The following is a 20,882-nucleotide window of genomic DNA, read 5'->3' on the forward strand; positions in this document are numbered from 1 at the left end:
CCTCAGTTTTTTGATTCATGTGCTAATACTTCTGCTACATTATGCTGGCCAAGTCGAGCCTCAGGTGCAGGCCAGACTCAAGAGGGTGTAGATACGGAATCTCTCCATCGATGAGTGGTGGAGCTAGGGACTCAGGGTGTAGATTCAAGGTTGTGTGACTCACCGAGGCCATTATCACCGTACTCTGGCCCAGGACTGAACATCTTAAGCTTTCCCCCCCAACCTTTTCTTTTCAAACAGGGTCTCATTTATCCCAGACTGGCCTCAAACTCACTATATAGCTATGGATGACTTTGAATTTCTGACCCTCTTATCTCTACCTCACCCCCACCCCTACCCCCAGTGCTGGGATACAGGCATTCACGACGGCTTGAGTATAGATGATTCTGGAGATGGAACCTAGGGCTTCACGCGTACTAGACAAGTACTCTACCACCAAGCCCCAGGCCCTGATCCCTTTTCTAACATGCACGTCGGCCCAAGAAAAGCAGCCAGCCTCTCTTTTTAGAATATTGAACTTTATATGAGCTGGTAAATCACTTCTGGAACAGTCTGCACAATATGATGGGGGGTGTGGAGGTCTGTCCCCTGAGTGGCCACAGTGACATGGCTGTTGTTGTTGTTTAAAAGGCAGGCGTGTTCCCTGGCAGGCTCACAGAGCAGCCGCTAGTCCGACAAGGATGGCTGTGGGTCCCTGCAAGATCTCCAGGGTGGCAGGCTAGTCCCGCCATGCGGCCGGACGAGTCAGGTGGGCGGTACAGCGGATAAAAGGCTCACAGGACATAGTAAATAGACGTAAGGCTAGGCATAAGGGCAAACATTTATTACTTAAAGAAGAAGGAGAGAAAGAAAGACAGAAATAGAAAAGAGGGCGGAGAGAGGAAAAACACGTGTGCACACGCCAAGAGTCGGGGATAGAAGAGAAAGAGTTAAGATGGTGACCAGGAGGTCAGAAGTCGCTGGGAGTGGGCGTGGCTTGCCCTTAAAGGGACCAGAGCAAAAGAATAACAGCTGTGACCAAAGCAAGCTAAAGGGTTATAGAGAAAAGTAGAGGGATCCTCCCCCGCTTTGGATAGAGCAAGTCCTGAGCCCCAGAGACATCATTCCTGCCCAAGCTCTTCCCCTCTACTAGGGTTGAAATAAAAAAAATCCTTGATGCTGCTTGACCTTCATGACCCCTCCACAACCTCCAAGACCACTCCATGACTTTTGCTGAAAGGCCATCCAGCAAAAAGACACTTCACTGCAGCAACATTGGAAAAAAGTACGCATGTCATCAGGGTAGGCACACACTTAGAAGAGAAATCAAAATTTAATACATCCATATTTCCACTATCCTTCAGGATCCCCAAAGTCCTATCACCCAGCCTGCTGCTGGCTCTGATAGCCCTGGCCGCCCAGGAAGAATGTGTGTTTTGAAGGTACCAGGCTTCCCTGCATGTGCTGTCATCTGGACCAGAATCTGCTGAGCTCCCACCTTCCTCCTCTTTGCTCTCCCATCAGCTCCGTGTTGTAGGATTTGTACATCCCAGGACTTGCCCATCCAAGCGCACAGGTCAGTGGCGGTCAGCACACTCACAGAGCTTAACAACTGTTATCACGCTCATTGTAGCATTCTTTCCTCACCTCAAGCAGAAACTTGTATCCTTTGACTCTTGTCTCTAAGGCTCCCTGCCTTCCTGGCCTCGGCCCTTCTGTCTAGGGAGGTCCCGCCTCCTAACACTTTCCTTTTGTTTCTTGGTGTATTTTTGAGATAGGGTTTTACATAGCTCGAGCTGGCATCAGACTTGTTTTATTGCTAAGGCTGGACTTGAACTCCCTATCTCCCTGTCCCCGCCTCTCAAGAACTGGGATTACAGGTGTGACCCACCATGCCCAAATTCTACACATTCTTCTATGAACAAAATCACACAAGATGTGGTTTTGATGGCTGCTTCTTTTGCTCAGTATGCTATTTTTAGGGTTCATCCATGTACCAAGCACAGGTCTTCCATTACTTTATTTTTGCCAGGGATGAAGCCAGAGAGATCCCTGAACATGCTAAGCACATGCTCTACCATGCTATACCCCAAAACTGAATAATATTTCATTATATGACTTGCCCGCATTTCATCTTTCCATTCACTTATACAAGGATATTTAGCCTTTTCCATCTTTGAGAGCTTGCAAATATTATTGCCATGAACATTCACGTGCAAGCTTCTATGTGGACATGTGCTTTAGTTTCTCTAGATCATTCTAGGAGGAACCTTCACTTACGTTTCATATTTTCACTTTATATATTCCGTCGGCAGTGCATAAGGAATCAAGTTCCCCACATCCCCCCATTAGCTTATTTTGCTTCTTACTCCTACTTGGATAAAGCATCCTCTTCCTGGGAAGGATCCTCCTTTAGGAATTGCCTGCTCCCCACAGGGTCTAGGCCTCTTTATTTGCTTTATAGTTGCAACAAGCTGCCCCTACGTCAGTGCACCAAGCCTTCCTCACTGCCTTAACAACTTCCACAGCTGTTCTTCCCAGACACTGGGGCTCATAATGGCAAGGCCCGTTTGTGTCTTTTGCTCACCTTTGCAACCCTAACTCTTGACCTGGCTGCAGCTCACCTATCTGTGGAGTCAAGGATCAGGAGTACAAGGGTCACATGAGTCAGAATCATGAGGAACATCAATGTTTCCTGGTCTCCTGCTCCTGACCTGCCCACATGGCAGTCATGAGCTGTGTGTGACTGGTTACTGGATGTGACTCCCAGGCAACATTCTAGTCTGTTTCATTTTGGTGTATTTAAAATACAAATACACACAAGTAGAAGGAGCAAGGTACCAGTGATATTTCAATACAGACGGAGCTCTGCTTCCCTGACCTGAAGTATGGTTTCTCCTGGCCCCTGGAAGGTGGACTCCCTCTGAGTAGTTCAGCTGAGGTTTTGGGGTGGTCCAAAGTGAGCCTGAGACATGACTGGTGCCATTTGTACAGGAAGGGAGAGGATCTTGAGCCCTGGGGCGTGTGACATCAAGGAGCACTGGTCCATGTTCCAGGGTGGGCACACTCCATTGACTTCCACCAATGGCTATTTAAGCTTACATCAGTATGATGGCAGAGAAGTCAGAACCCAGCCTCTTTGTTGCAGTGGTCATGCTTCAGACACTTAGCGGCTGCACTTAGCTTGTGGCTACCACATTGGGTAGTGTAACATGAGGGCCGGCTTGTTGGGGTATCTGTCCCGCCTGATACCCCACAGTCGGTATGCCCCAAAGAGAACATCACACACAGGATTCCATAAGGTTATAAACTGATTGGCCCATTAGGTCAGGCTTCTTATTAACTCTTATAACTTATATTAACCCATTATTCTCATCTATGTTAGCCATACAGCTCTGTACCTTTTTCAGCTGGGCAGGTTACATGCTGCCTCTTCAGTGGTCTGCGCAGGAGAGGCTGAGGAAGTTTCTGCTTCCCAGAATTCTCCTGTTCTCATTGCATCACCTCTACTTCCTGTCTGGTTTTCCCGCCTATACTTCCTGCCTGGCCAATCAGCGTTTTATTAAAATATGATTGACAGAATACAGACAATTCTCCCACACCAGGGTAGGACGAGTATATGGTATTTTTGTGCGTGTAAGCAGCTCTGTCAGCTAGCCCTTCTTTGGGGCTTCCTGGGGGCGGAGTTGGAGGGGTTCTCTTTTCCTGGAAGAAGCTCCTCCACTGTCAACTGGCAAGGACTCGGGTCCATGCATCCAAATCTCACACCCCACATCCATCCTGTGGGAGAAGTGGGGCCAGTCTGGCCCTCCTTACTGCCCTGAGCGGTCCACCCATCCTCTGAGAGCTAGCAAGCCCGGCACTTCCCTGCCCATCCTAGGTTTACAAGGGCTTCTCTCCTCTGGTACTGCAAGACATAATGGTCTGTAGGACACAAAACCTCTGAAAAGAGGAGAGAGACTTAGGTGTGGTGGTTCATGCCTGTAATCCTGAGGCAGGACGATTGTGAGTTCCAGGTTAGCCTGGGCTACATAATAAGAGGCTATTTCAAAAAGGAGGTAGGCAAGCCTGGAGTGGTGGTGCACGCCTTTAATCCTGGCACCTAGCACTCAGGAGGCAGAGGCAGATGGATCTACAAGAAATAATAAAAAAGGAGCTGCAGAAGGGCCTTTCTTACTCTTTCTATACTGCTGTCTTCTCCTCATCCTCCTCTCTCTTCCTTCTTCTCCCCCACGTATGTGTGCTCTCTACCTTCGTTTATTTATATTCATTCATTCATTTGTTTATTTATTTAGACATTTAGACAAGGTCTCACTATGTAGCTCTGTAACAGGATGACCTCAATTTGAACTCACAGAGATCTGCCTACTCTGATTCCCAAGTTCTGGAATTTAAGGTATGTGCCATATTCAATTCTACCTTTTTTCATTTTTTTTTCTTGAGGCAGGGTCTTTCACTGATTGCTCAGTTAGCTCCAGAATTTCCTGCCTTGGCCTCCTCATCAGTGGTGGGGTGTCCACTACCACATCTGGTTTTTTATGTGAGTTCTGAGGAGTCAAACGCAAGTCTCCTTCTTGTGTGGCAAGCGCTTTACCCACTGAGCCATCTTCCCAACCCTCAGTTTCATCTTATTCTGTCAAGCCCACAGTAAAGTAAGCCAGTGTTTTCTTCCCGAGTACCACCACGCCTGCTCCACAGGCTCAGTTTCTCCTCTACTCTCAAAAATCACCACCTGTGACTGCAGCCTGAAAGACCCAAGGCAGCCACAGGTCCAGCCGCCTCATTCTGCATCAGGCCCCAAGGAGGACGCATCCAAGCCTACATGGTGTCTGCCTCAACCTTCAATAAGTACCAAATCACTCCAAACAGCAAGTGAGCAACAGGAATAAAGTTTATCGAGTGTTGGCGATGGGTTTAGGTGCTTGACAAAGTCTCCGACGTCGGACGGGATTCTGAGGCCGAGAGTTTAGCTGACTTGCCCAGGCCCACAACTAGGAGGAGGCAGAGTTGGGAGCCAAATCTAGGTCATCTGGAACCTGAAAGTGGCTATGCATCAAGGGGATCTGAAGCTAACTTGCGAGGACAAATCTTTCCTTCTCTAGGGCCTGGGAAATGAAGTGCATGATGAGAGAAGCAAGCAGAGTCATAGGACGCAACACTGCCCAGTGCCTGTATCCACTGCCTTGAGCTGGTGGGAACCTCTTGAGAATTTTTTTTTTTTTTTTGTCTCAAGACTTGTACTTCCCAAGTTCAGAGGCTGTATGGTTGGACTCCTTGCCTCTCACCCCAGATGTGTTAGTTTCATTTTTAACCATTAAGCAAGGAGGACCCAGTGCTGCAAGGTGCATGTTCTAGTTTCGCTTCTGTTGCTAGTACTCAAAGCAACTTTGCAAAGGAAAAGATGTATTTGACTTACACTGCCAGGTACATCATTGTGGGCAAGAACTCAAGGGAGACCTTGAAAACCAAACCTGTAGAGGGATGCTGCCTGCTGGCTCATTCATAAGCTCATGCTTAGCTAACTTTCTACTACAACCCAGGACTGTCTGCCTGCCCAGGGAGTGGTACTGCTCACAGTGGGCTAGACCGTTCTACATCAACTAACTAGGAGGCAATGCCCTACAGACATGTGTGCAGGCCAGTCTCATCTGGGCAATCCTCCGCTGAGACTCCCTTCTCAGATGACTTAGACAGTGTCAAGTTAACAGTTAATGCTACAAAGGTTGCCATTTTCAGCTACTGCAATTCTGACTCCCAAGTTCGAGGTCAACTCTGCCCTCTGGTGGACAGGAGCAGATTCTCAGAATTAGAGCCAATGGTTCTTCCATGGGGGAGCTTTCTCGTGGAGACTGTGTGAATATTGTATTAGAGGATGATTTCTTTTTTCTTCTTTTCACCCAGGGTGGTGAGGCAGATTCCTAAACTTGTTGTTTTGTGGGGGAGGGGAGCACTGGGAAGAAAGATAAGTGTGTGTGTGTGTGTGTGTGTGTGTGTGTGTGTGTGTATGGTACAGTGAGGATCCTTAAGGAGGAATGGAAGCTTCTAGACTTCAGTCCTTTCTAGCAACACCCACAGATCTCCTGCACCACGCGTGCATAACCCATTTGGAATGAAAAATCAAAAAAAATCCCCAAAACGTCGAAGAGACCCCAAAACCACACCAGAGGGTCTCCCTGCCAAGCTCCTCAGTGATGGTGGTCGCCTCCGTTCTGTGTTTTGTCTCTCATTGTTCATCAGCAACCCGTTACTAAGCAACACTGATTTTCTAAGGAGCAAAACAACCATGCTTGTCTGGTAAAACTGCACCTCCAGGAAACTGAGGTCAAACCTCTCGGACGTGCTGCTGTATGAAGGTATGCGGCCGTGATGGGTACCTGTGACTATGGGTTGTCAGCCTGACAGGATTGAGAATTGCCTATGAGACAGACTTCTGGGTGTCTTCAATGAGTTTCTAGATTTGGTCACCTGAGGTGGGAAGAGCCAGCCTAAATGTGGGTGTCATCATCCGTGGGCTGGGGGCGCAGACCAAAGAGAGAGGAGGAGACTGAACAGCAGCGTTTATCTGTTTCCTGACTGCAGGGGTGACGTCACCAGCTGTCTCCAGCTCCGGATGTCATGGCTCGCCTGCATGAGGGACGGCACCTCTGAACTGCGAGCCCGAGCAGCCCTTTCTTACCTCATTTGTTCCTTGTGAGGTACTGGATCACAGCAGCAAGAAAAGTAACTAGGACGCTGGCCGAGGAGTGTTTCTGTTTGTAAAACAGCCAATCGGACTCCGTGGTCAAACTAGTTGGTGGTGTCGGAAGTCTGGGTAGTGTTTGTCGGGGTGAAGGAGCCTAGGAGAGGCTGGCTGGGACATCCAAGACCTGACCGTTATGTGTGTTTTTTGTTTGTTTGTTTGTTTTAGTATTTTATTTTAATTTTTTATTTTTTTATTTTTTTGAGACAGAGTTTCTCTGTGTAACAGCTCCACCTGCTCTGGAACTTGCTTTGTAGACCAGCTTGGTCTTGAACTCATAGAGATCTGCTTGCCTCTGCCTCCTGAGTGCTGGGATTATAGATGTGCATCTCTATTGCCCGACTCCACTATGTTTTGATATGAGCACTGGCCATATAAGTGTGCACCTCACGATGGTTCATCCATCTCTACCGTAGTGAGTTCTTTTTCCATTGGTTTTGAGGTTTTAAAACATTGCATTAGGATATCGTTTGTCCAGGTTACCGAGCATTTCTGAGGCTATAGACTCTGTGCCTAAGTGAGTGTCTCATTGGTCCTCACCTTCAGCTGAATTGTGAAGGCCATGTTTTCCAATATCCACCCCCCCTGCATCATATGTATTTCCAACTCTACCAAACTCTTGCTGTGTAGCCCGGAGGTGATGGCTACCCCAGTTTCTTTCGTCTCTTGTCCCCCCAGCTCCCGTCACTACCTCTCATTGACTGGACCTGAATGGGAACCACAGTGTGGAAGTGTGGGACACAGGAGGGAGCAGACAGGCTTGGAAACACGCTTCCAAAGTCCATCTCTTTAGCTCTGACTCTTCCCCCAGGTCAACCTTCCACGTCCACACCTCCTGAGATTCTCTGTTGGGGAGAAAACTCCCTCAACTGTGTGTCAGCCCTCGGCAGTCATCAGACTGAATGTTCGCCCCCTCATTGTTTGCAGAACATTCTCAACTCTCCACGCTCTCAAAGATAACAGCTACCACAGAGAGGTGGACACACCCGAAGGTGACCCTTTGTACAACCCCTCTCTCTTAGGGAAGGGTTTAACATCTAATCCAGAGGGGATGGATGGATTAATCCAGGACTGCAGGACATTGTGTGAGACCCTTAGTAGCTAAGGCTCTTAGCCATGCAGCTGCAAGGTCAGCTTGTCAACAGCCTGAGCGAACTTGGACATGAGCTCCCCCCCCCAATCATACCTTTGGATGGAAAGAGAAACAGATTACCGCTAACCTATTACGGGAGAGCCTGAGCAGAGACCCTGTGGAGCTCAGAGGCACAGACAACGGAACCCTGGGCTCCCCTCGTTAATGTCATTTTATTTTCTCTTATGTAGACAGGTCGGTCAGGGCGGGGGATCCCATAGATTCCTCTGAAAACTATCAAGATGCTGGGAAAATGAATGCAAAGCTGGCATAGATTGGGATGCCCACGGTTTGGATTTTCAAGGCCTGAGAGAACAAAACAGAACACGTGAGACTTTCAGGATGAGGCTGCTGAGCCAAAGACAACCGCTTAAACTCCTGGTTCCCAACCCTGACTACCGCGGAGCAGCCCACAGAGAGTATAAACAAACATTTTAGACATTATCGAGATACAGTAAAGTGTATCAATCTCTGGGAGCAGTCCCAAGGCCACACCTGTGCTGTCGCCTGATCAAGGTGAAGCACATTTTCAGCCTAGCTTCTCCCCACCCCCCACAGAGAGAGGCGGTCTGATTCCAGTCTCCCCTCCTCCCATCCCCGCCCCACCCCACCCCAGGAAACACTTTGGGAAGCCTTAGGAAGCATTAAACCCAAGCCCCACCTGGGCAACCTTTGTTCTCACCACCTGTGTGGTCTCCTGATCACCCACAGGGGCAGCTCAAAGCCCCAGGTGTCCCCAAGGCCTGAACCCAGAATAACTGGTTTGTGGCACAGTATCACTCCCAATAGGGTACCAGTAAGAGCCTCAACCTCAAACCCACAGCCCAAAGAGTCCCTTGTTGGTCCTCTGACTATTTGGGAACTATAGCCTCCAAATGCCAAGCAGGTAGTAAGTTTGTCTAGATGTTGGTACCGCCCTGGGGTTGACAGGGGTTCTGGCCTCCTGAGTTAGCCAGTGGGAGGCAGATAGCCTGGGAAGGATCTCAGAGGAACTGATGAGCTGTGATACCTACTTCTATATGTAAACACCTATTGACATTTTCAAGATGGGTCTGCTGTGTCCTTGGTTTTGATTTGTTAGTCATCCCCAACTACTGTTATTTGTTTTGGGAGGCTTTTCATTGGTATCATTTAGAGCATGCTCATCCTTAAGAAACTGAAAACAATCCTCTGATAGATCACTGGTAACTTGAAGATAGGAATGCCCAAAAGGGGGTGAGGGAGGGAAGGAGCGAAACAAAACAGAAGAGAAAGAGAAAACCCAGACAAAGGGGGTGCTCACGTGGCTTTTGCAGCCTGGCTTGGTGAACCCAAACTTCTGCGTGATCTGGTTTGTCCTGAACTCCTGCCACTTGCCGTCCACCAACGTCTGGGCTCTGATCTCATACTTCACCAGGCGCTCAGCTCTCAGGCTGATGGCACTGTGCTCGCAGATGGGGGAGGGGCACTCCAAGTCTGTGTGTCTTATTCTCTGCAAAGAGAGTGGTCCGTCCTACGTAGTAACGCTGTGACCAGGGTGACCAGAGCTAGCAAACAGGTCCTGGCACACAACCTTCCTGTTTCGTTCTATACAGATAGCATGAGGCCATTCTCCCCAAATGGCATAATTTCCTGAGGGCCACTGGAACCCCGTGACATCTGAGACCTCTCCATATGCAAACCACGTTCAATGGACGAGGGCTTGGCCATCAACATCGGGCTTCCTTATTGTTTTGCTGGGATAAAGCTCCAACCGTGTATACAGAAGGGTCAATGGTAGTGTTACATATTCTGTCTCTTCCCTTTAGTTAGAAAGATGCCTAAAGGCCGGATGACTAAGAATGGAGGACCCTGGGAGAGAAGGGACTCGCTGTGGGGACACATTGGGAGGGGGTGACCACACTAATACTAAAACTCAGATGTCGTCATTTACTCATTCATTCATTCATCCACCCTCCTATTCAATCACTTAAAGCTCCCCTAGGCTCTAGGCATGGTGACTGACAGCAAAAACAAAAGGTCACGTGAAAGATAGTTTCTCAGGGAGTTTGGAATTTAGAAAAGAGATTTGTAAGCAAATTCTAAATGGAGTACAGCAGTCCTTCACCATGTCTCCATTATTGTTACTCCCCTCACTACCAAATATGTTCAGCACTGGGCTGGGAGCGTAGCTCCACGGTACAGCGCATGGTTAGACTACACAGGGCCCCAAGTTCTGTCCCTAACTACCACATTTCAGATAAAACAAAATGGAAGTAAAATATACACAATGCTTTAGATGTAAAACCTGTTGCAAGCCCGTTGCACGATTAACACCTTTAATACTCCGAGGTTGGTCCTCTTACTGTCTTCGTCTTAAAGGCAGGAGGTTCATGGGACTTGAACACACACAACTCGCCAGGCAGTCTAACTGCAGTTCCCTGCCCTTAAATGCTCTTCTTCAACCTCTCCTGAGTGCTCCGGGAGAACACTGAACCGTCACTCCCTCAACTGATCCCCCAGATGTCCCCTACACTGTCCTGTGCCACGCTAGACAGATTCATCTCCTCTCTCACATGTAGGTACTACCTGTCGCTTCTTCAAAGAATGACCGTGGGCAAAACATCAGCCATTATGTACAGACTGAGGATGATTTGACTCCCGGGACAGACAAGCTGAACCCTGACTTTGTCAGGAAGCCACATGAAAGGGAAGTCATTCAGAGTGGATGAACAGCCTCGTCTACTATGGATACCGACCTCCCTAGCTGGCTGTGAAAATCTCATGGATTCACATACAGGAGAGTGAGCAGAGATTTATGACACGGTCTGTCATAATGATTCCTCGATTCCCTTTAATCCCATATGAATCGGCTGGCCCTGAGTGGCTGCTTCAGAGGCGGGCCTTTCCTGTGCTCTGGCTTCTTACCTGCATAGAAAAACTGTAAGAGGTAGTATCATGTTTGATTCCCTTTATCTCAAAGAAGTAGCCATATATAGAAATCCTTTCCGAGTGAGTGGTGTATTCCTACGTTGGGAAAGAGAAGCGACAGAGTGAGAGGGAGATGCCGTCAGTATGCAAAGGCGACAGGATGCCGCCAAACTCATTCAACTCTCCCTGCTCAGACACATTCAAACTCTCCCTGCTCATTCAAACTCTCCCTGCTCAGACACAGCTACTAACTTCTTCCAACATTTACGGGGGAGAAATAATGAGTTAGGTATGGTCTTAAACGACCCATGTGCTGCGGTGGGTTTTGTTCCAGTGTGATGGACCTATGAGGCATGCCACAAAAATCCACTTTGGTGGGTCGCTGCAACCAGACACTGGATCAGCTAGATGTAGGTCCCAAGTCCCTGAAACATGAGTTCTCTTAAGATCCCTGCTAATTACCTTTAAGTGGCATTAAAATATACACATGTCTATTGTAACAAGCCCAAGACAGAGCGCAGTTGCCAACCCCAGGCCCTGTCCTGTGACTGAGCACTGGAATGCCTCACATTGGAGCTTCTTGGCCAATCATGGTTTGACTGAGATCCACTCACCCATTTACCAGAATGAGGCAGGTCTGATCACCTAGACTGGAGACTTGCTGAACCTTTCACAGTTGTCAGTCTCTCTCTCTCTCTCTCTCTCTCTCTCTCTCTCTCTCTCTCTCTCTCTCTGTGTGTGTGTGTGTGTGTGTGTTTGGGGGCTAGTGGGGAAGTGATTAGCCCATGGTTTCCCCAGAAGCTTCTTGCTTTTAGGAAAAAAACTCAACTCCCAGAAAACCTCTTCCATCCTGGGAAAAGTGGGACCATCAGTCACCCTAGTGGGAAAATTTGGATCACACATATCAGATCCCTGACTGGTCTGTTCCAGTCCTCTGTTTTATGAACTGGATCTCTTAGGAGTGTGATGGCTGTACTACCAGGGGTCAGAGTGGTTGCAGGTAGTCAGTCCCATGGAGACCCTTTGCTCAGCATAGAAGGGGTATCCCTTACCCTTGGCTGGGTTGAGTTTTCAGTACCTGCCTAAAGAGCAGCCCAAACCTCATGGCTTGTGTAGAAAGATCTTTCAGGTGGATCATGTTGCCCCCACTCTCCAGCTGGAAGGGAAGTATACACAGCTTACTTGATGCATGGTAAAGCACCCCTCACCACTTCCCATCCTTCCAGTCCTGGAACGCCAAGCCCCACGGTATTAGCTTCAGACATTTACTGAAAATCTACCATCCACAAGTACTGTTCCCAGTGTATGTAGAGGAGAAATGGCTAAGCAGTGTGACCAGGGCAATAAAAGATGTACACCAGCAACATCGTCATGTGAAGGATCACGTTCACGAACTGAAGAGTGGGCAGGCCCCTGTGTGACATTCTACAGAGAGGACTGGAAAGTGGGGTGTGCCCCTTTCAGGAGCAGACCTTACAGACAAGGATGAAAGGAAGGATTGGGCAGGGCCAGGGGGCAGAAAGATGGAGCTGGGAACTTTCTCAGTGTTGTCTCTTTGGTCACTTTTAGAAAAGAGTTCTGAATTATATTCTGGAGAAGCAAGGACTTTCCACGGAGCTGCCCTCTAACGTGTGGGGAGAAGGGCACTCAAGGGCTGGCTCCAACATCACAATAAGTACTTGTGGAACTGGCTGAATTTTAACTCGTGACTCATGCATCTTCAGAACTCAAACACTGCCCCGCTTCATCTCTGAGAATGCGCCGTTGGAAATGTGCAAGAAACAGGGCAGCTTCTATGGACAATCCACAAAGCAGACACGTGGAAAACACTCATGTTTGCTGGTCAGAAAAGAAATGAATATTTAGGGATGAGATGTCATTGTTCCCGTCTCAGTTAACAAAAGCAGCTTAAGATTTAAATGCTCCGTGCTGCCAAGTGTGTGTACAGGGGGGTAGTTCTTCCTGGGGACAGAGTCGCTTGGTCCCAGCATTTATTAATATGTACCAGGGACAAAGCTGCACATATGCTAAAGGGCCAGCATTTCTACTGTGAAGAATCTTCTACAAGCAAGTAATTCAAACTACAGAAAAATAAACTAGTGTGGAGAATGAGCTCCCCACTGAAAGGCGGTAGAGACAATGGAATGTTGACAGAGGCTATTGTCTTTGGGGGATGGTCTGAGGGTGTTTTTTTCCTCTGTAGTTTGAACAGTTTCCATAATAAGCACATTCATATTTGTGTCCACTAGGGCATGGGTTTGGAGGAAGGCATGACCATAGCTCTTCAACCCTGGCAAAATTTCCAGATTGGAGGCCATGTGGGACCTCACCCTCTCCACTTCCCCTGGAGGAGGCTTCAGCTATGCCCTGACCTCAGAGGCCCAGAGATTTCAAGTGAGGACCTATGTCCAGAAAAAGCAAAACCGAAGAGGCAAGACAATTTTTTGGGTGCTTCCTTGAGAAGCCGACTCACTGCGTGATAATGGTTGGCTGTCACCCCGATCAGCCAGGACTCGGGGAAGAAATTAATGTGCCTTAACTCCTCCAGATCCTTCCCTTAAAGAAACACAAGGGGAAGTGGTTACAGGCTTATTCATAACACAACCTCAAATGTCTGACTTACAGAAAGAAAAAGGGATCCCTCAGGTAAGCAGAAAAGGGCTAGTTTTTTTGTTACATGTTTGTTGTTAAAACAATATCTAAGAATCACTATGGTTGCATGCAGAAGTCATTTATTTTTTAATCCATATTCCAAATTTATACTTTTTTAAGTTTTTAATTTTTTTATTGCATTTATTAAGCTATTCTTTTTTTTTCCACTTCCCTTCCTTCCTCCCCTCTCCCCTTCCACCCTCCCGCTTCCAAATTTATTCTTAAAAGAAAAGCAATGTACAGGACCAAGGAAATAACCCAGTGGGCAGAGTGCTTGCCATGCAAGTGTAACGATTAGAGTTCTGGGTGGACCCTGTAGTCCCAGAGCTGCGGAGACAGACAGGAGATCCCTGGAGCAAGTTGACCAGCTAGACCAGCGCAATTGGTGAGAGACCCTGCCTCAATAGATAAGGCGGAAAATGCGCATGTTTGCATGTTTACACACATATGGACATGGATATCCACATACATAAACACACCATAACACACACACTTATACAAAGAAACTTCAAAAAGAATAAAATCACTCCAAACTGGAGAGCAATTTCAATTTAATAAGAAATGTCTTGTACTGTATACTATTTATTAAAGTCTAAGTTAGCTGGATGTGGTGGTTCATGTCTTTAAGGACAGCACTTGGGAGGCAGAGGCAGGAGGATCTTTGTGAGTTTGAGGCCAACCTAGTATATATAGTGAGCTCCGGGTCAGCCAGGGCTATATAGTGAGACTCTGTACCAAAAAATCAAATAATTCTAGCATTTAAGTTCTATGATTTTTAGAGAAACATGGTCTCAACAACCCTGCCAGAGCAATCACTGCTAGATGAACCTTCATGGGTTCTCAGGAAACTACATGAAAGTAGAAGGTTGACATCAAAGCCCCGAAACAGGCCAGGCAGGGCCTTTCCCTTTGAACAATCCGCCACACACTGCCAAGGTTTCTCCATCCTCTCGACGGTATTATCAGCAAACATCACAGAGAAGAAGGGAGGCAGCTACTTAGGCTGTGAACTGTTTCTGGCAAGGCTGGAGAGATAGCTAAGTGGCTATGTGTTCCTACTGCTCTTGTAGAGGACCCGAGTTCAATTCCAGCACCTTCAACAGGTGCTCAATTATTGTTCTAGCTCCAGGGGACCTGATGTTCTCTTCTGACTTCTGCAGGCAACTTCATCCTCCACTCCATACAATTGAAAATTTTACATATATATATATATTGCTTCTGACAAGGCATGGCGACACACACCTGTAATCCCAGCACTTGTGAGGTAAAGACAAAAGAATCAGAAGCATGAGACCAGTCATAGCAAGTTCAAAACCATCCTGGGTAACATGAGACTCTGTCTCAGAAAACAAACAAACAAACAAACAAACAAACAAAAACAGCAGTCAGTGAGACAATTCAGAGAAAAGGGAGTTTGCTGTCAAGCCTGATGATCTGAGTTCAAATCCTAGGATTCATAATGGAGAAGGAGAAAGCGGATTCTTGTGAGTTGTCCACTGATCAGATTCTGTTCTTATCCCCCCGCCCCCACTTTCCCAGAGTCCCTAAGATATTCATAAATTACAGAACACACCATCCCCTCAGTTTAGGCATTTCCAGTCTCCTGGCTGCAATCCTTGCTTGGCAGGGGGCCGGGACTAAAACGATAGTGTTATCAATGTCACTAGAGCATCTAGAAGCAGCTTGGCCAGAGCTCCTGACTGCCTCAGCCACTCCCAGGGGTTCAGCTATTACCACATCCACAGATCTGGGGATGGCTTTGAAATCGTTCTCAAAAGTCCCTCTAGGTGCAGCTCTCTCAGCAAGTGGCTTCCTGAGCTGCCCAGAACTTACGGACAATATTTTCCTCCTCTTTCCAAATCCTGTCACCTTTCCTCAACCCAGAGCATGAGGTCCAGGCAACAAAAGCCTAGCTTAGGGCATCGACCTGGAGCTTTGGGAGTCATTGAACAATGCCTCTCAAATGCACTCAAATGAAAAATATGTGCCCCTGGTGTACACAGCAAAGGAAGCATTGAGTTAGTCTGTAGGAAACGTCCCAGTGTGTGTCATAAAGGGGAATTGAAAGTGTCACCCCCAAGCCTGTTGTACCACATCAGTCCAGCCAATTCTAAAGCCAATAAACGGCAGTGAACTCTTCTGGTCTCATACTCTGCTCAGTATTCACTGCAGGGTGTGTGTAGGGGGAGACAGGAAATAAAGTTGAGGTTAATATGCTTAGCCAGAGCATGTCAGCAACCAGAGACAGATTAGCTCACAGACGGGTGGCAAGGAGAGAGCCAGGCAGAGTGTGACTTTGCAACGAACTTTGAGCAGAAGCAACTGAAGACCTCTAAAGAACCGAGGTCTACTTGATGAAGGGGCTGGATCCACAGTACAGAATCCGGAAAGCCTGCATTTCCTTCTCTGGAGAAATGCTTTAAGAGAAAGTCAGTGTCTCTCCCAAAATGCCAAACAAATGACCTAGACGCTAATCCCCTGCAGCAGCAGGTGACTCAATTAGATGGGGGAGGGGGGGTGAACCAGCCTTGAGTGATGGTTGTGTCCTGCAGTTCAGGGGGTAGAGTACTTGCCTAGCATGCATAATTCAACAGGTTCAGATCCTCAGCACCACATAAATAGAGTGTAGGGAAACATCTATAACCCTAGTACTCGGGAGGTGGAGGCAGGAGGATCAGAAGTTCAAAGTCATCCTTGACTACATATCGAGTTTGAGGCTAGCCTAGGGTATATGATACTCTGTCTCAAGAAAAAGAAAAGAGATGGGGGCGGTGCTTTTGGTGGTGACACAGGCCTGCAACCCTCACACTCAGGAGGCTAAGGCAGGAGTCACCGCAAGTGTGAAGCCAGGCTTGGCTGTCAGCACGACATACTTGGGAAAAGGGACCCTCAACTGAAGACTTGCCTCCCTCGGATTGGTATGTGGGTCTGTCTGTGGGAACATTTTCTTGATTGCTAATTGATGTAGGAGGGCCTGGTCCACTGTGGTTGGTGCCATTCCTAGGCAGGTGGACCCGGGCCTTATAAGAAAGCTAGCTGAATGTGAGCCTCGGAATAAGCAGGTAAGCAACTTTTCCCATGGTGCCTTTCTCTGTTTCTGCTTGAGTTCCTGCCCTGATTTCTCTCACGAACAGCCCTGGAAGTGTAACCCAAATATACCTTTCCTCCCTAACTTGCTTCTGGTCATGCTGTTCATCACCACAACAGAAAGCACACTATGATGGCCCTCTCTGCCCACTATGCTATCCGTGGAACGTCTGCTTATCCCCCATTTTACAGCTGGGGTGACTGAGACGGACGTCATACATCTTGAGAGTGACAAACCCAGGGATCATTCCTGTGGCAACGTCTTCTGGGGAGTGTCTGAGACCATGTCTGCTGGGGGTTCATCCCAAAGAGCCTCCCCCTGGGCACAGTCACCTAGGTGGGGACACTCACCGCTGGTGATGCCGTGCAGACGCAGGCAAAGGAAGAGCGGCATCCAGGTCTGTCCTGCATCTCGTTCCAGAAAGCAGCACTTCTTGGGAAAGCTGGGAAGAAAAAGAACAGAAAGGCTTCAGAGAACTCTCTGGAATGCATGAGCCACTGAAGGCCATGACCTTGAGACCAGTGGTTTCTGCAGCAGGGTTGGACGAGGCAGAAGCGTGGAGGCAGGGACCATTTAGACAACACAAAGAGAGGTTACATTCCCCTCTACTTCTGAGCTGGGCACATAGTAGGTGCCTAGGATGTGTGTATTAAATGATTGACAGGAACATAAGCCAATCACAGGGAATTTACATTTTCTTGAGTTTTACAAATCTGTGGAACAGACAAGGTTAAGTTCTGCCAGCTCCATCTCACGGAAACTAAACTGAACTTTGGCCAGGCTTTGAACCCCAGAATCAAACATCTGACTCCTTAACAATGTTGCCCTTGCAGGAAGAACCAAATTAGGCCTTTCAAAGCATGGCTGGTAGAATTAGGACCAACCCAAGAACCAGCGATGGGTCCCTGGTTTCGCTACAGTTTTGGGAGGCCCTGTGCCAATGTTAATGCTGATGAATTGCAACACAGGCTGAAAGTCAGGAATGGGTAGAGAAGGTCAGATTCCCAGGGAAAGATGTGCTCATGGGGACCCATACCTGCCGCTCTTGACATAAGGGTGATCTGTGAACTGCAGCTTAAATAGAGTCAGATGCAACCACGGCAGGGAGAGGCCACGCCTAGAGGGAAGCATATCGTCCTCAAACACAGAGGCCATAAGGTTCCCAGTTTGCTACTCTGCTGGGAGTGGGAAGACTACTGGAGGAGACCCAGTGCCTGGTCCTCCCTTTGGGAAGTACTTGGGCCAGAAGGACTGTCCTCCAGGCCCTCTCTGGACAACCATCCTGTCTCAGAGAACTGGGGAAGAACTTCGAGACAAGCACTTGAGTTCCATAACCCTAGGAAAGGGCTGAGGACACGCTGCCATGGCTGATCTGAGAGCCCATCAACCAACCAATATGGAGGCCTGGAGTCAGGCACACCATGGTTCACTCCTGGCCTGGTCACCCGTCAGTCATGTGACTGAGCCCATCTGAGCTTAGTTCTTCTCTGAGGAGACAAGAGTCACATGTGTCTCGTTAGATGGGGAGAAGAAACTGAGGTGATGGTGCTTGGCATGTACTTGGCATAATTGCTGGAACCCAGCAAAGTCTTCTGTACTTTCTAAGTCCTCCTGGGACTCAGGCATCTTGGGGACATGGCACGGGCTCCTTGTGGCATTCATTACCAAACACGCAGAGATCCACCTACGTGGTAGCCTCTGATTTTCTAAAATCTCAAAGGGCCTGAGGGGTGTGGCCCACACTCTGGAACCAACCACCCTCACTCTTCTCCTATGGCTTGGAGACATCCTCTGTCTAAGCCACAACACAGGTCTAGCCTAGCACCTTTCTACCTGATGGTGACAGCAAACTTCCATCAGATGTCATAGGAAGAGTCCAAGAATGAGAATATAAAAATGTGGATTCCAAAAATAAAAACGTAGAAATAAAGAAATATAAAGTTGTAAGCCTAGGAGAATGAGAGCAGGCTGTCAGCAGCTTTCTCAGCAGCTTAACTGTTAACAGTGGGTTACTCTGCTTTACAACCCATAGCTCTATTTGTGGGGCTGAATCGGCTCTCTGCAAACCGAGGATCAGCTTTTAGATACCTGCCTGGCCACCCATGACCAGAAATTGACGTGAGCTAACTTTTAAATGATGGGATGTATGTGACTTTTGACTTTTTGGTTTTATGGTGTTCCATACCCTTCCCTGCTATGTGAAACTGGCAGTGTCCGGAGGTGCAGAGCCATGGTAGACACTATCAAGGAATGCCAGGGAAGAACAATGGACTAAATACAAACGCTAGCGTAACTGAAAAACTCTGTTAATGGAAACTGCAAAGAAGGGCAGTTTGTGTCCAAGTTTTACCTTGAGATTGCAAAAATTCTTTTGTTATTGCCTAATGCTTGCTATCAAAAGAGGAGTTCAAAAACCGGCCTTTGCCACAACCTTACAAATCCATCTCTGCTGTGGTCTCAGCTAGCTGATAAGCTTTTTGTGGAGATTTAGTTTTTTAATTTTTTTATGTTTATTTTCCCGGAATAAAGTTTGCTTCTGGTTTATTAGACTCCGGTGGTCTGTCCCCATCTTTGCGTGACCCCCACCCCCACCCCGTGGACCCAACATCATACAACAGTCTGGGGACCTCCTGCCTGGCTGTGCCGGTGAATTCCAGGTCCTGTCTTCCAGGCCACTGTACTCTACCCGTGCACGGATCTCCTTGACGATTCATCGCTTCCTTTTCAGGAGCAAACTGTCTAAGGTTCCTCAACCCCCAGGGACTGACCCCTTAGGGAAGACAGGTCCTGGAAACTCAAACACAAACTGGTCGCCTCTGGGTCCTGCTTTCAAGGTGTGTTCTCTCCAGACCTCCTGAAAGGAGGTGCGGGAGGCAAATCCCCTTCCGAGGTCACAGACTGTAATTTTAAAGATCATTCCAGCCTCGGCATTCTCACTTCCCCCTTCCCACAGTCTGCTGGAGTCAGCTTCCCTTGCGGATGAGTCAGTGTGAGGCTCATAGCACTGCTGGGCCTGCATTTCAAACCCGAGTCACCAGGTACAGACCCGAGGATTCCAACAGGTACTGTACCATAGAGGAATCCGAAGATCTTATACCTGGGTGTTAGTTACTGTTTGTTTGCTTGTTGCCATGGCAACACCTGACAGAAGCATCTGAAAGGAGAAAAATTGAGTTCAGAGAAGAAGACCTAGACACCTTATGGAGTCAAAGAGGCTGGAAATGGCCCCTTTACTCCTAACCCCAACAAGGGGTAAATAACACAGTTGCACAGTGGTCCAATGATGTCATGTTGCTCAGTTTCTTCTGCCAAGGGTGTCATGGGTCACTCTCCTCAACTCTCATCTGAGACATGAGCGTGGTCACCTCCACGTGCCAGGGTTGGGTTTCTGGTCCAAGGCCCTACTGGAGTCATGACTGATGTGGGATGGGACCAAAGACTTCTAGGAGAGATAGCATCATGCTGCACGCTGGGCTTGAGCACACAGGTGCATTCAATGTGGAAATTCCCTCAAGATCTGTGTGCTTTTCCACACAAATGTTCTACAGTTTAGTTTCCAAACTAAACACTTTAGGGGCTGGAGAGATGGCTCAGCAGTTAAAGGCCTTGGCTGGTCTTCCAGAGGTCCTAGGTTTGATTCTCAGCATCCACATGACAGCTCACAACTTCCTTTAACTTCAATCCTAGAAGATCTCATGCCCTCTTCTGTGAGCACTGCATACATGTGGTACAGGCTGACGTACGTTCAGACAAAACCCCCATACACATAAATAAATATGTAGGTTTTATAATATTTATAGTTTCTTTTTCCAGGCTGGGTTTCTCTGTGTATCCCTGGCTATCCTGGAACTCACAATGTAGACTACGCTGCCTCTGCATCCCAAGGGGGATTAAAGGTGTGCGCCATTACCATCCAGCAATAAATAATATTTTATTCTCTTTTTATTTTTTAAAAATATTTATTTATTTATTATGTATATAATAGTCTGTATATGTGTGGATTCTGCAGGCCAGAAGAGGGCACCAGACCTCATTACAGATGGTTGTGAGCCACCATGTGGTTGCCGGGAATTGAACTCAGGACCTTTGGAAGAGCAGGCAATGCTCTTAACCTCTGAGCCATCTCCAGCCCCCAATAAATAATATTTTAAATGGACTTTGAAGTCCTCTGCTTTGGTCATTATCAAGCATATGGGCTTTGCTAGCTGTTTGGTTAGGTTTTGTCCACTTGACACAAACTAGACTCCCCTAGGCATAGACAACCTCTGTCATATTGGCATGATTAACCATTGATGTGGGAGCATCCAGGACACTGTGGGCCGTGTCACCCCTGGGTGAGTGGTCCGGGGTGAAGTAGGAGCACAATCCAGGCAAATGAGTAAGCAGCTCTCCATTGTGGTCTC

General features: G+C 47.8%; 1 protein-coding gene across 2 annotated transcripts in view; it reads right to left on the bottom strand.

Annotated features, from left to right (window-relative positions):
• Window positions 1-8,004: 8,004 nt before the first annotated feature.
• The window catches only part of Btbd16 (BTB domain containing 16), a 49,536-nt gene continuing 36,658 nt past the window's right edge, over window positions 8,005-20,882 (bottom strand). For both annotated transcript variants that reach the window (XM_048455168.3, XM_048455166.3), the window contains exons 11-16: window positions 16,830-16,921; window positions 13,213-13,295; window positions 11,818-11,895; window positions 10,737-10,835; window positions 9,133-9,321; window positions 8,005-8,156 (exon numbers count right to left, since the gene is read on the bottom strand). In XM_048455168.3, coding sequence (XP_048311125.1) covers window positions 8,088-8,156; window positions 9,133-9,321; window positions 10,737-10,835; window positions 11,818-11,895; window positions 13,213-13,295; window positions 16,830-16,921 — 610 coding nt within the window. In that variant the 3' untranslated portion in view covers window positions 8,005-8,087. The remainder of the gene's footprint in view (window positions 8,157-9,132; window positions 9,322-10,736; window positions 10,836-11,817; window positions 11,896-13,212; window positions 13,296-16,829; window positions 16,922-20,882) is intronic.

The sequence above is a fragment of the Myodes glareolus genome, chromosome 7 (genome assembly GCF_982192425.1).
Source record: "Myodes glareolus chromosome 7, mMyoGla1.1, whole genome shotgun sequence".
Taxonomy (NCBI): domain Eukaryota; kingdom Metazoa; phylum Chordata; class Mammalia; order Rodentia; family Cricetidae; genus Myodes; species Myodes glareolus.